Source organism: Quercus robur, chromosome 8 (assembly GCF_932294415.1).
Source record: "Quercus robur chromosome 8, dhQueRobu3.1, whole genome shotgun sequence".
In the NCBI taxonomy this organism is placed as follows: domain Eukaryota; kingdom Viridiplantae; phylum Streptophyta; class Magnoliopsida; order Fagales; family Fagaceae; genus Quercus; species Quercus robur.
This window is the reverse complement of record NC_065541.1, coordinates 552,634-566,899: the sequence shown is the minus strand read 5'-3', so window position 1 is coordinate 566,899 and position 14,266 is coordinate 552,634. Positions and strand designations below refer to the sequence as shown.

Genomic DNA, 14,266 nt, shown 5'->3' with positions numbered 1-14,266 from the left:
TCTATTATAACTTAAAAGTGCCTCACTAATTAATAACATTATATATATATATATATGGTAGGTATAGAATAGTTAGTAATCTTTTATCAAAAAAAGAAAAGAAAATCATAGTTTAAGTAAAAAATTGTGCACATTAAAATATTAAACAAAAAAAGAAAAAACCTACCTGTCCTTTTCATTTCCTCCACACTCACATTGATTCAGAAAACCAGTGGATAAAGATAAAGCGAAAAACACCCACCTTCTCTCTCTCCCTTTCTCTCTCCTCCTCCTCCTCGCGATCCAATACCCCCAAAACAATTTTTATATATTAATTTTTCCAATTTGGGTTTCCTCAAAAATTAATTAATATATAAAAAAAAATAAAGCTTTTGTTATAATATATATACCTAATAAATTAATCTTGCTGACGAGGATGCTTTTCATTTTGTGAGAGTTTGGGATTTCCAGATCCATATAGCTTTCTCTAACCCTCAATCTCAAAAAGGTATTTTTCATTTCTTTTATTTTTTTATTTTATTTTTAATATAAATTTTGTTTTTTTAGGATCATGGGGCTTTGTTGTTTGATCTCTGTTGATCTTATTTGATTCTGTTTATGAAGATTGATTTTGCACTGTTTTCTGAATCCTGGGTTTGCGTCTGTTTTTAATGTAAATTGTTTTCTTTGATTTGCTATATTGATTATGCCTTATTTGATTCTGAGTTGTTGTAGTTGTTTTTTTTAAATTTATTTTAATATCTAATTAAATTAGGGTTTGGTTGATTTGGTAATTAAAAGTTGGGATTAAGTATGGGATCATGATTGTTTGCATGTGGGATATGCAATTTTCAGAAAGTGAAGAATTTTGTTTGTTGAGCTATGGTTAATTCATGTGCACAAATTTTGGTTTATGCCCAGATAGTCATTTTCAGTTTATGTTAGCTATTTTTGTTTGTTGAAGGTGGAAAGGCCTTTGCCCAGTGGTACTCATGCCAAAGTATGCTTTTTTTTGTGTGTATATATATATATGTATACTGAAAGTATAGCAGAATAGTTAATCTTTTATCTCTCCTGAATGATTATATAATTATATAAAAAAAAAACCCTGAATGATTATATCATAATTGGATTAGCAATAACATTAGAAATGATTAGGATATAGAAGATAATGTTGGTGCAAGCTCCTATGTTAATTTGAATTGTATATATGAATATTAATGTTAGAGGTGTTTATACTCTTGTGGATTGCTGTTTGTATTGTGACAATGGTTTGCTATGACTTTAACCCTTGCAAAGCTTGAGAAGCATGGCCAAATGTTCGATGGTTTCAGTTAATTGCATTTTGCCAATGATGTTGACTCATTATTTTTTTTGATTAGTATGTAATGTAATTTTATTAAAAATAAAATATGCTTTATGTTCACGATGATGAACACAAAGTGTCAACAAAGTACAAAAAACTTAAAAGGAAAATCTAAGAGAAACTTGAAACTCTAAAATAGAAGAGCAATGTGTGAAACCCCAAGTCCGGGACCAATCAAAAAGAGTACAAGAAAACAGAGTTTTCAATTGATCCAAGTAGCTCTCCAACTCTTCAAAAGTATGTCTATTCTACTCCTTCCAAACAAGCCACATCAAACAAGCCGGAACCATGTTCCAAATATCCGAGCCGTGTTTACTAAAGTAATTTCTCCAGCTAAATGGCATAACCTACCGAATCCCAAAACATTTGAAGCACATCTCCCCACAAAGCAGAAGCAGTATCAGTGGATTAAAAGGTGATCCACCGTTTCCCCATTGCTTTAGCATAGACAACACCAATTAACCAATGACAAACCCTTCTTTTTGAGGTTATCCAAAGTAAGAATCTTTCCCAATGCTGCTGTCCACAAAAAGAACGACACCCTCTTGGGAACCTTGATGAACCAAATACCTTTGCAAGGGAAAGGAACAATAGTAGCATCCTGAATCTCCTTGTAAAAAGACTGGGTATAAAAAATGCCATTCCCCTTAAGACACCATCACATCTTATTCACCCCTCCCCCCTAGGAACCCAAGAATAAATGAAATCAAAGAAAGAGAAAACAACATCCATCTCCCAATCATCAAAGGCCCTGTGAAACCTCAGGTTCCAATTTCTTGCCTCCCCATCTGGTCGAGAGTCCAACACATCAGAAATAAAAACATGGGTAAACTGCATATTTGGTCTCTATCCTATACATCATATTTCAATTTGGTCCCTAACCTTTTAATTGTGTTAATTTGGTCCTTAACATTTTAGTACCGTGTCAATTTAGTCCTTATTGTTAATTTTTGGATGAAAATTGATGACACGTCTAATGACCAAAATAAAAAATTAGCTTTTATTGATGTGACAATACAATAAAATTTTATTTTGGTCATTTGACATGTTATCAATTTTCATCCAAGATATAACAATAGGAACTTAATTGACATGACATTGAAAAGTTAGGGACCAAATTGACACGACACTGAAAGGTTAGGGACCAAATTGACACAATTAAAAGATTAAGGACCAAATTGAAATATGTTGTAAAAGATAGGGATCAAATATGTAGTTTACCCTAAAAACATCCTTCTCCACTGAACACTCAAACAGATTAGGGAATAGTAATTTTAGTGGGAGGTCCCCAGCCCAACGAACATGCCAAAACTGTATATGGTTGCCCTCTCCAATGTCGAAAAAGCCACATGCAAAGAGAATATGTTCCAACCGTCCCGTACACTCCGCCATAAGCTACACCCATGAGTTCCCCTGCCAACTTTAGTACACCAACCCCCCTATCCTGCCCATATTTAGAGACGTTCACTTGCCGCCACAAATGGGAAACTTCATGCCCAAACCGACGTAGCCACTTACCAAGCAAAGCTTGGTTAAAATGCACAAATTTCCTAATCCCCAAATCCCTTGTCTCAATATGTAAACAAACCTTATCCCAAGCCACCAAGGAATATTTGAACTCCTCCTCTGACTCCTTTCCAATTTATCAGCCAGAGACTTAGGAATGGTGAATGAGGATAAAAAGTATGCAGGAATGTTTGAGAGAGTGGACTCTAATAATTTAAGTCTACCCCCCTTAGACGAATAAAGTCTCTTCCAGCCCGACAATTTTTGTTCCACCTTCTCCAAATTAGGATTCCAAATCAAGATTGCCTTATAGCGTGCACCTAAAGGCATTCCCTAATATGTCATTAGAAAACTACCAATTTTGCAGCAGGGAATATTAGCTAGTGCAACCAAATTACTCGCTTCCCCAACTAGAACTAATTCGCTTTTTCCTTCATTAACTTTTTTTTTTTTTGACAAGTAATAAGATATATTGATAAAAAAGGAACACCCTAGTGCACAGGGAGTGAACAAGGGATAAGAAATCAAATACAAAAATTGCAAGTGTCTAGGAAATCAATAAAAGAAGGGAATGATTGATTTTGCAAAGCAAACAACCAATCCATTAAAGTTCTAAAAAAGAGTAGCTTTGAGGTCCAGAATAGATCTCTCAATATCTTCAAAACATCTACTATTTCTCTCCCTCCAAAGACACCACAATAAGTAATGATATTGTGTGTTTGCAAGAGACCAAACTAGAGTGGATTACTAGAGTTATTTTTCGAAGTATATGGAGTTGTCCATATGTAGATTGGTTGTACCTGGGCTTAGATGGTGCTTCTGGAGGTATTTTATTGATGTGGGATAGACGGGTTGTGGAAAAGGTTGAGGAAGCGGTGGGGCATTTTTCGGTTTCATGCAAGTTTAAAAATGTAGGCGACCAATTTGAGTGGGCTTTTACAGGCGTATATGGGCCAAATTTGAACAAAAGGTGTAGGTTGATGTGGGAGGAACTAACCGGGCTGATCAGTTGGTGGGATTTGCCTTGGTGCCTCGAAGGGGACTTTAATATAATCCGTTTCCCATCAGAGCGATTGGGGGCTGCTAGCTTCTTCCGGACTATGTATGGATTTTCTGACTTTGTTTCTTTGCATGGGTTGATGGATATTCATATGGAAGGGGGCCTTTATACCTGCTCCAATACTTCCTCAGCTTCTCGGCTAGACCGGTTCCTTTTCTCCCCACTTTTGGTAGATCACTTCACTTAGTTCTCCCAAAAAAGGATGTCTAGAGTACTTTCTGACCATTTTCCTATTTTGTTGGAGGGTGGGAGTCAGCGAAGAGGTAGAATTCCTTTCCATTTTGAAAATATGTGGTTGAGGGTGGATAATTTTGTCGACAAAGTGAAGAAGTGGTGGGCATCCTATTTGTTCCAAGGAACCCCAAGTTTTATTCTTGCTAAGAAGTTGGCTGCCTTGAAGTTGGATTTAAAAAAGTGGAATGAGACTGAGTTTGGCAATGTCCTACATTAACTTTCAAACCAATAAGAGCTTCAAAACAGATAAAACCAGTCTGATATATAACAAATGTATGCTAGGGGCATCACAAAATAGAATGGTGTCATCTACTATGTGAAATACTCACCCCCTCAGAATTATTAAGCCCCACATGAAAGCCATGAATGAAACCTTTCTCAGTTTTCTTCAATAGTCTACTACACTTCCATGACCAACAGAAATAAGAGAGGCAACAAAGGATCTCCGTGTCTCAAACCATGAGAGCTACCAAAAGAGTCAGCAGGAAAACCATTAACCAGAACAGAAAATCTAGCAGTGGATACACAAAAATTCATCGAGTTCCTCCATCTCTCCCCGAAACCCATCATTTCCAACAGATAAAAATATTGTATGTTAACTCACATGATCGTAAGCCTTTTCTCTATCCAGTTTACAGATCATGCCCGGAATACGACTTTTCAATCTGCTACCTAAGCACTCGTTAGCAATAAGAACTGAATCCAAAATCCGCTGTCCAGCAACAAAAGAATTTTGAGATTCAAAACTGAGATTGTCCAAGACCGCCCACAATCTGTTAGCCAACAACTTATACACACTTCCTACTAGGCTAATAGGCTAGAAGTCCTTGATATTCACAGCATTATGCTTCTTTGGAATCATTGCAAGGAAAGAGGCATTAAGCGATTTATTAAAAACACAGTGTCTGTGGAAGTCAGCAAAGAAAGCCAAAACATCCCATTCCACTACCCTCCAGCACTTTTGAAAAAATGCCATAGTGAAACCATCTGGGCCTAGTGTTTTATCACCCTCCATCTCGTTCAATACCATATGATCTCCTCCTTAGAAAACTCTCTCTCTCTCTCTTTCTCTCTCCAGAATTTGCTTCTCATGAATACAAGCAAAATCCAACCTGACAATTCTCATTATTATATCACTATTTACATAAATCACCCGAGTTAACAATTGAACAAGTTTTTAATACGTTGCAAACTTTTATCATCAATGACGTGAATAATTTGTTTATGGAATAAGTGACTTTATATGAATATCCATTGTGATGGTCTGATCTTGATACTTGTTGTGACATGTAAATATAACAGAGAAAGTTATAGATGAGTTCACCTGAATAGTGGTGACACTACAAAATATTGCAGTCCTGCAATCCTTATATGATCCATATTAGTTAATAAATAGATGATAAGTGCAATACTTAAAACCCTTTTGCAAATACAGTGGTTTAACTTGTAATTAGATTTCACTGTCTATTGCTACACATTTTGGGCTGAAGTGTGATCTTCTTGTCTTTGTTGATGATTTACTATTGGAGTAGGTGGGAAATTGTTAGAAAGAACATGTCCCAATACCAAGCGGATGATGCTGAATACATGGCGGATGAATATGAAATGGAAGATGTAGATGATGAGATGGATGATGAGTTTCGTGGTAGAGACATGGCTGGCTCAGAGTCTGATGTTGATGAATACGACCACGGGGTTTGTGTTTCTACTCATATCCCTTGTGAGATCACATATATGTTAGCTTAAATGATATTAAGTATGGTCATGTTGCCATATGTTAGTGTAGAATATATATTTCTTTTTAATTATTTTGGTTTTTGTTGGGTAAAAGTATATTATGAAAGTGAAGTAGCCTTTTCTTAGGCTAATGAGTACATGGAATAACTTTCTGTCTCTGGTGCAGAATAGCAAAGCAGCTGATACTACTGCTGCTCAAGCTAGAAGTGGGAAAGATATCCAGGGAATCCCTTGGGATAGGCTTAGCATCACTAGGGAGAAATACCGGCAAACTAGGCTTGAACAATACAAGAACTATGAAAACATCCCTCAGTCTGGAGAGGGGTCTGGGAAGGTAAATTTTTTGGGGTGATTTTCATTTTTATAGATCAACTTATTATATGACTGGGTTGATAATTGTAATTAAACCAAGTAAATTGATTTATCAAAAAAAAAAAAAAAAAAAAACCAAGTAAACTGACAAAATTATCCTTTTTCTTTATTTATTTTATATTCTTTTTCCCTATTGTTTAAAATCCATTGTAAACAGGATTGCAAAGTTACAAAGAAAGGGGGTTCATATTATGAGTTCAGGCGGAATTCAAGATCTGTGAAATCAACCATTCTTCATTTTCAGGTCAGGTGAATGGAAGTTATTGTAATAACCTGTAGGCTATTTTTTCCCTTGTTGTTGTGAGTTCAGTGATTCTGGCTGCCATAAAACTGTTTTGCCTCACCTTATTGATCCTCTTATTACTGTAATTTGTTTGAATGAATTAATCTCATCTATTTGAGTAACAATTCTTTGTCACACATTTGATAAAACGGGTTACTTGAATTGATGTGCTGACATGGACACCAGACATGGATTAAACACACACAGACACATAGGCATAACACTTTCTGGAAAATAAGACTTGGTATGATTGGCCAACCTACATTTTTATTGTTTGGTGATGCAGTTGAGGAACTTGGTTTGGGCTACCTCAAAGCATGATGTCTACCTTATGTCTCATTTTTCTGTCGTCCATTGGTCCTCCTTAAATTGCAGCAGGCAAGAAGTTCTGAATGTCTCAGGGCATGTCGCGCCATCAGAGGTGGGTGTCTGGGATATGATATTTGGTTTGAAAAACAACCTTGGTTTTGTATATATTTAATGTACTTAATGTTCTTCTTTTGATCATGAATTATGCTCTTCCATGAAATCTATCTAATCTATTTTCTCCCACAGAAACATCCTGGAAGTTTGTTGGAGGGATTTACCCAGACTCAAGTGAGTACTCTCTCTGTAAAAGATAAGCTACTAGTTGCTGGAGGATTCCAAGGAGAACTTATTTGTAAGGTAAGTTTCTTAGTATTCTTTGTGTGTGTGTGTGTGTGTGTGTGTGTGTGTGTGTGTGTGTGTATAGATAGATGAGTTTTTGGCTCCAAGGGGAGGGGGAATGGGAGATTTGAACTAGTGACCCTTCGCTTCATGAGGCATGGTCCTCAGCAATTGTGCTATCCTTGACTTAAAAGGCAGTCAGAGATATTACAGACTGAATAAGCATTGCCGCTGCAGTTGCAGTCAACCAATGTACATGGTGACTGCAATTACTTGGCTTTGGATAGTTACTTGTGCAGTAACAATTTTTTTTTATTGGCATTCCTTGGAGGGACCTAGTAATCAAGCCGTCCTTAAATAGAATACTGATACAATACGAAGAAAACTTCTAAATTTTGAGAATGGAATAAGGTTTTCCATTAGGCTTTTGATAACCGCTATCATCCAGCCACTCTATCCCTTTTAAGAGTTATTACGTTGCAATATGAACATATCATAAAACATCGGGCTAAATGTAATTCTCTTTTATTTTCTTTTTCACTGGATTACAGCATCTGGATCGGCCTGGAGTTAGTTTTTGTTCCAGGACAACTTATGATGATAATGCTATCACCAATGCTGTCGAGATTTACGTCAGCGCCAGGTATTTATTTGCCCCTTGTCTTGGTGGTGGAACTGTGAACTTCCAAAATAAACCTAATTGAACTTGTCTTCTTCAATTTCAGTGGTGCAGTTCACTTTACAGCTTCAAATAATGATTGTGGAGTTAGAGACTTTGATATGGAGAAATTTCAACTTACTAAGCACTTCCGGTATCCTTGGCCAGTGAATGTGAGCCCCCTATATTGTATTTTCTGGCTATTTATATCAATAGTTGGACAATTTGTAAATCTTGGTTGTAAATGTATTGATGACATGGGTACCAAGTTTTACATGCTTCACATCATATCTCATGACATGCATGCAGATCATGTTTACCTACAACGTGGAGCCATGGATTGCAATTTAATATTCAGTATACTCTTTGGGTCATGGATTGAGATATGTACTTTGAATATAAGTATATAGTTTACTTATTAAGAAAAAAAAAGTACTTTTATGTCATGACTTGTCCAATCAATGGAATATTGAAACAAAAAATAGTGGATGGAGGGAACAATGGTTTGACTTGTAATGACGAGAATATTTTGCCAAGGCTCAATTGATAGAATCATATCACATCATTTTGTTTGTCTGGCCATTTCATGCATTTTTGTTTAATACATAATCCTTTGGTAGTTATTTGGCTATGCTGCCAATAGTCTTATAACTCAATTGGCACCTCCTTGTGTTTCTAACGGGGGACATCTAGGGTTTAAATTCCCAACCCCCAACTATTAAATTATAATTTTTTTTAAAAAAAAAAGGTATTTGGCTATGTTCCTATACTTCTTGTAATTCTGCTGGACAAGATGATAATTGTGTAAAGTGATGACCAACTCTTTGAGGCATGGTTGAGATGGTTGTGGTTAAGATGCGTTATATCTCCTTTTCTGTTTACCAGTATTAGTAGTTTGGATTGCATGCAGAGGTTTATGAATATGAGACATGGCAAATTATATTATTATTAGTCTTGGCTCCATTGGGCCACATTTGACTGGGAGAGCCAAACACCTTGATGTTGCTAGATCATGGCTGAATTGCAAACTATTGCTACTTCATGTCACTAAGTAAAAAAGTGAATGCACCAGATTATTTTTACATGCTTTTGTCTACTACTTGCAGCATACTTCTCTGAGTCCTGATGGTAAACTTCTTACAATTGTGGGAGACAACCCAGACGGTATGCTGGTGGATTCCCAAACTGGAAAGGTACTCTTTGTTTTTAATTTTTTGTCAGCTAGACTTGTAAATAATTATCTGTCGCTGCTTTGATGGCTAAGCATGTGTAATTTGAATTTTGATTCTTTGTAGACGGTCAAGTCCTTGTGTGGGCACTTGGATTTCTCATTTGCATCAGCATGGCACCCTAATGGTCTCACTTTTGCAACTGGAAACCAGGACAAAACCTGCCGGGTTTGGGATGTCCGAAATTTATCCAAGTCAGTCGCTGTTCTGAAGGGCAACCTTGGAGCCATTCGATCAATACGCTATACTTCTGATGGTCAGTATATGGCAATGGCAGAGCCTGCTGACTTTGTACATGTCTATGATGCAAAAAATGGATATGAGAAGGAACAGGAGATTGATTTCTTTGGCGAAATATCTGGCGTATCATTCAGTCCAGACACAGAATCTCTTTTTATCGGAGTGTGGGATCGTACATATGGTAGCCTCCTTGAGTATGGTAGATGCCGGAACTACTCATACCTTGATTCTCTAATTTGAGTTTAATGTGAAACCTGCAAATAAGTGTGTTGGTGTTGCTGATTACCTTTCAGCAAAATTGAAAAACCTAGTATCATATCATGCAGTTGGAAAAGGGGGTAGTTGTATATTTTTTATGTTGTGCAATGTAGCAAAGTTGTTCTCTTTTGGTGTAAGTCTGGATTTTCATCATAAAGTGTGTAAAAGGGAGGAAATGTAAAGAAGGCTAGAAGGCAACGATTGTGGCAACAAGGGAAAAGAAAACCAGTGTGTCTTAGGGTAGATGGCTGGCTACTATCCTTCATGTATGTTAGAAATTTACTTTATGAGAACCGAGCTTTGTGGTGCTTACCAAAGATGTGGGCTGCTTTCTTTCTCATCATCCCAAATGTTGGTTCTTTCATCTCCCAATTCTGACTTCAGTATAGCTCAGTGTGTACCCAATCTTGTGGTGCTTACCAAAGATGTGGGCTGTTTTCTTTCTCATCATCCCAAATATTGGTCCGTCATCTCCCAATTCTGACTTTCAATATAATAGCTCAGTGTTCCCCATCTTGAATTAGGTTCGCTTAGACCAGCTGAATTCCTTTTGAAGGAGCTCAGCTTTACTAACCTATTTTATATCTTGGTCTCGTGTTTTGTATGGATATATGGTTTAGAAATATTTCCTTTTCCCTATAATAAAAATGTAAGCATTGGTTTGAATCATCCAGCTGCATTATGATGCTAAATGACCGTTCTTCTTATGTTCTTAAGTGTACATGTGAACTTTTTTGTAAAAATGTATTTGTTAAAGCAAATGGAGCGTGAATATCTTCGATTCTGTGCATATGTATATACATTGAATGGAACCATTTTCACAATGTCAATGAAAATAAGTTATTCCAAAAGTGGAGACGATGCATTTATATTCACTAAATAGAACTTTTAGAGTTTAAAAGTGAAGTATAATTAGAGTCGTGAATACAAGCTTGTGAATTGTGAACTGCTTAAAAAGGTTACTAATTTGTTTGGAATTAGTAAACAATAGCAATGTAGGGAAAGTTACAAAAGATTTATGGCAAAATGTTTGGTGATAAATTTAGAGGACTAAAGTGAAGTGGTGGAAATAGCATAATCAAAGTCACAAGAAAGGCGGTTTGCATGATGAATTGATAAAAGAGTGTTTTGGTCTTAGTCTAGTTTATAGGTGCACCTTGAGTTGTTGTTAGTGCTAATAATAAATAATAATGCATTGTTTGTGTGAAAGCAAGATTGGTATACCACATCTGGTGGGCCATGATTTAGCTATGCATTTATTTATTTACTTAGCAAATAGCGGTGCATCAAATGGTGTAGATGCAGAGATAATCGAAAATAAAAAAAGAACTCAACAATACAAATAGAATTAGAAGATGCACACTGGATTAGATAAATGTGAGCAGCAAATTAAGCATCACATAGCAGGAGAGACACAATTGACTATATGCATTAAGAAATCCAAGAATCTGGACATCTAATCAGCAAACACAAATAGAATTAATGACAATGGAGAATTAATGATACATGTTACGTAACGCCACTAACCTCAAATCTAATTAACTTGAAAATAATTTTAGTGACTTCTTTTTTTTTTTTTTTTTTTTTTTTTGAGAAAGAACATCATGAAATTTCATTAAGGAAATTAGCCGTAATCGGTTGAAAATATAGATTGGAAATGTGGAGGAACATCCTTCATTCACACCATGAAACCTTTAATATGTCTAGCATGTTAGATAGGTTGTGAGCAACAGAATTACCAAACCTACTGAGAAAAGGAAATACAGCAGCTGGTTTATATGGTGGCTTTAGCTGAGGCAAGAATATGACCAAAAGGGGAGAAAGAAACATCCTCGCTTATGAGGCTCTTAATCACAATCTCAGAATCGCCTTCTAGGATAAAAGATGACAAGCCAAGTTCAAAAGCAAAAGAGATAGCTCTTGCCGCTGCCAAGGCTTCAAAAATATCCAAAGAATATAGGAGATGCACCAGTTCAGAGAGGGAAGCTATGGCCTGTCCCAGCGAGTTGCGAATCACATTGCCCAGGCCAGCTTTTTCGATATCCTTAAAAAAGTTGCTCTGTCGAAGTTTACTTTGAGTGTATCTACGGGTGGGGGACTCCATCTGACCCGAGGTTGAACACGAGTCGAGGACTGAGGAGTTGAAACATGATTTGCTCGGTGAAACTCCATTAGTGCTTGCTGGGCATTCTAAGCGACTTGGTTGGCGGGGTAGTCCTTGTTGGTGGTTCTGAGCTGGTTCCGACGATACCATACAGACCAGAGGATCATTGCCAGCAAGTTTACATTCTTCCCTTCTTCATGAGCAAATATGATGAGGTCTGAAACTGTTTGGAAGCTTCGGCCATGGTGAAACTATAATTTAGGAATAGAATCCCAAACTGTCAAGATTGCCGAGCACTTCCAAAGAGCATGCAATACACTCTCCACACTCAAATTACAATGGTCGCAGGTATCATCATGGAGGATTTTCCTTCTCATCATATTTTTCTTTACCGGGATTGCCTCTTTACAAGATCGCCATAGGAAATTCTTGACCATATTTGGGACTGACAAACCCCAAATAATTTTCCAAACTCCTCCATCTTAAGTCGGGTTGGCAGTGATGGGTTGGGCTGCATTTTCGTTGGTAAGTGAATCATAGCCAGATTTCACTAAATAAAAACCAGAATATGTGTATGGCCAAACTAGCTTGTCCTCAATATAGGTGCGATATAAAGGAATACTCGTTATTAATTCGACCTCTTGAGAGCTAAATAAACCTTGTAGCAAATCTGAATCCCATTGTTTAGAGACCGGGTCTATGAGACTTTTATTTCCTCAAACCCAGTCACAGGGGAGGATAATATTCTTGGTTGCTCCAAGGATGGAAGCCAGGCATCATTCCAAACCCCGATAAACTCCCCACTACCCACTCTCCATCTCGCACCATTCAAAAGGACATCACGGCCCTTTAAAACAACTCCGTGCATAAACCACAGCTTTGAAAAGCACTTCTCTCCCTGCATAAACCATAGCTTTTCAATCTCCAAGCATAAACCCACCGGCATATTGAAACAACTCATGGTATATGTTGGAATGACTTAGACCACAGTTTTGATAAGCACTTCTCTCCCTGCTTGGGACAATAGTTTTTCTTTTCACCCCTGTATTTTCTTCCACACCCTCTCATTTATATAATTAAAACTGGCTTTCTTGTTTATCACTACAAGAGATGGCACCCCCAAATATTATTCATTCTGTTTTTGATCTCCGGAACCCCCAAAGCAAGCTTAAGATGATCTCTTATCGCTTTAGAGGTGCACTTGCTGAAGAAGATAGTAGTTTTGCTTTTGTTGATTTGTTGACCCAAGCACTAAGCATAAGTATCTAGGATGTCTAGGATTTTTTGGCACTTCTGTATGGTTGCCCTGCAAAACAAAAAACTATCATCTGCAAAAAGTAGGTGTGTCAAGCGAGGGCTATTTCTACAAAGAGAATAACCCCTAATGTCACCATTGGCCGCTACATTGCTGATGAGACCATGCAAACCTTCTATGCATAGCAGGAAGAGAAAGGGAGATAAAAGGTCGCCCTGTCTAATGCCTCTGGATGGATGTATCATGCCTTTTGGTTTCCCATTGACAAGAACTAAGTAAGAAACAGTTGTCACACACAGCATGATAAGTTTTATCCATTGGACATTGAATCCAAATTTTGCCATGACCACTTTGAGATACGACCACTCAACCCTATCATAGACTTTACTCATGTCGAGTTTTATAGCCATGAAGTCATCTTTTCCTTTGTGTTTCTGCATACTGTGGAGAGATTCAAAAGCTACCAAAATATTATCAGAAATAAGGCGACTTTTAGTGAAAATACTTTGGTGCTTTGTGATAATTTTTGGTACGATTATTTTTAACCTATTTGCCAAGACTTTAGAAAAAATCTTATACAAAAACATTACACAGGCTTATGGGTCTGAATTCAAATGCATATTCAGGGTTTTTCTTTTTTGGGATAAGGGTAATGAAAGTGTGATTTAGGTGTTGAAGTAAAGAGGTAGAATTTAGGAATTTTAGAACTGTTTTAGTTACATCATTACCAGTTAAATTCCAAAAATTTTGATAGAAAAGAGGGGCCATACCATCCAAGCCTGAGGCTTTTAGAAGGGCCATCTATTTTAGGGCAGCTTGAACTTCCCAAGCCAAGAAATCTGTCGAGAGTTGAGAATTCATTTTTGCACTGATGACGGGATTGATAGCATTGATTGTTGCATTTGGGTTTTGGTTGTGAGTTGAAGTAAAGAGCTCTTGAAAATAATCTATTGAGCACTTGTCCACATCCTTAGGATTTGATCTTTATTGACTAGATGTGTCTCGGATTTTTAGGATTGAATTTTTTCATTTCCGTTGCGTGGCTCTGCTATGAAAAAATTTGGAATTCTTATCCCCATTTGTTGCCCATAGGACCTTAGCCCACTGGAACCACAACCGGTTCTCTTTATCAATCAGGTCATTGATCTCTTGTTTCAAAGCTCGTATTTGAAAATTGATCCCAGTTCTCATTGCTTCTTCCTCAGCTTTCTTCAAAGAAGATCTTTTTTTTTTTTTTTTTTTTTTTTTTTTTTTTTTTTTTTTTTTTAACTCCTTTCAAACATTCCCAAAGTGATCCCGATTCCATCTACTTAAATCCTTACCCGACTTGAAAATTT

At 36.9% G+C, this 14,266-nt stretch overlaps 1 protein-coding gene across 1 annotated transcript; it reads left to right on the top strand.

The window, feature by feature from the left end:
- The first annotated feature begins 203 nt into the window (after positions 1–203).
- Positions 204–10,239, top strand: LOC126694091 (uncharacterized WD repeat-containing protein C2A9.03-like). The gene is made up of 10 exons (XM_050390139.1): positions 204–487; positions 5,678–5,840; positions 6,049–6,216; positions 6,412–6,498; positions 6,824–6,958; positions 7,093–7,203; positions 7,737–7,828; positions 7,911–8,016; positions 8,950–9,036; positions 9,139–10,239. The coding sequence occupies exons 2-10, from the start codon at positions 5,700–5,702 to the stop codon at positions 9,550–9,552; spliced, it is 1,341 nt and encodes a 446-aa protein (XP_050246096.1). The 5' UTR covers positions 204–487; positions 5,678–5,699; the 3' UTR covers positions 9,553–10,239.
- The last annotated feature ends 4,027 nt before the right edge of the window (positions 10,240–14,266 follow it).

Coding starts and splice junctions, on each gene's coding strand:
- LOC126694091 (XM_050390139.1), top strand. CDS start 5,700: ATGTCCCAATACCAAGCGGATGATGCTGAATACATGGCGGATGAATAT. Junction 5,841..6,048: donor TTGATGAATACGACCACGGG/GTTTGTGTTTCT, acceptor TCTCTGGTGCAG/AATAGCAAAGCAGCTGATAC. Junction 8,017..8,949: donor GGTATCCTTGGCCAGTGAAT/GTGAGCCCCCTA, acceptor TACTACTTGCAG/CATACTTCTCTGAGTCCTGA.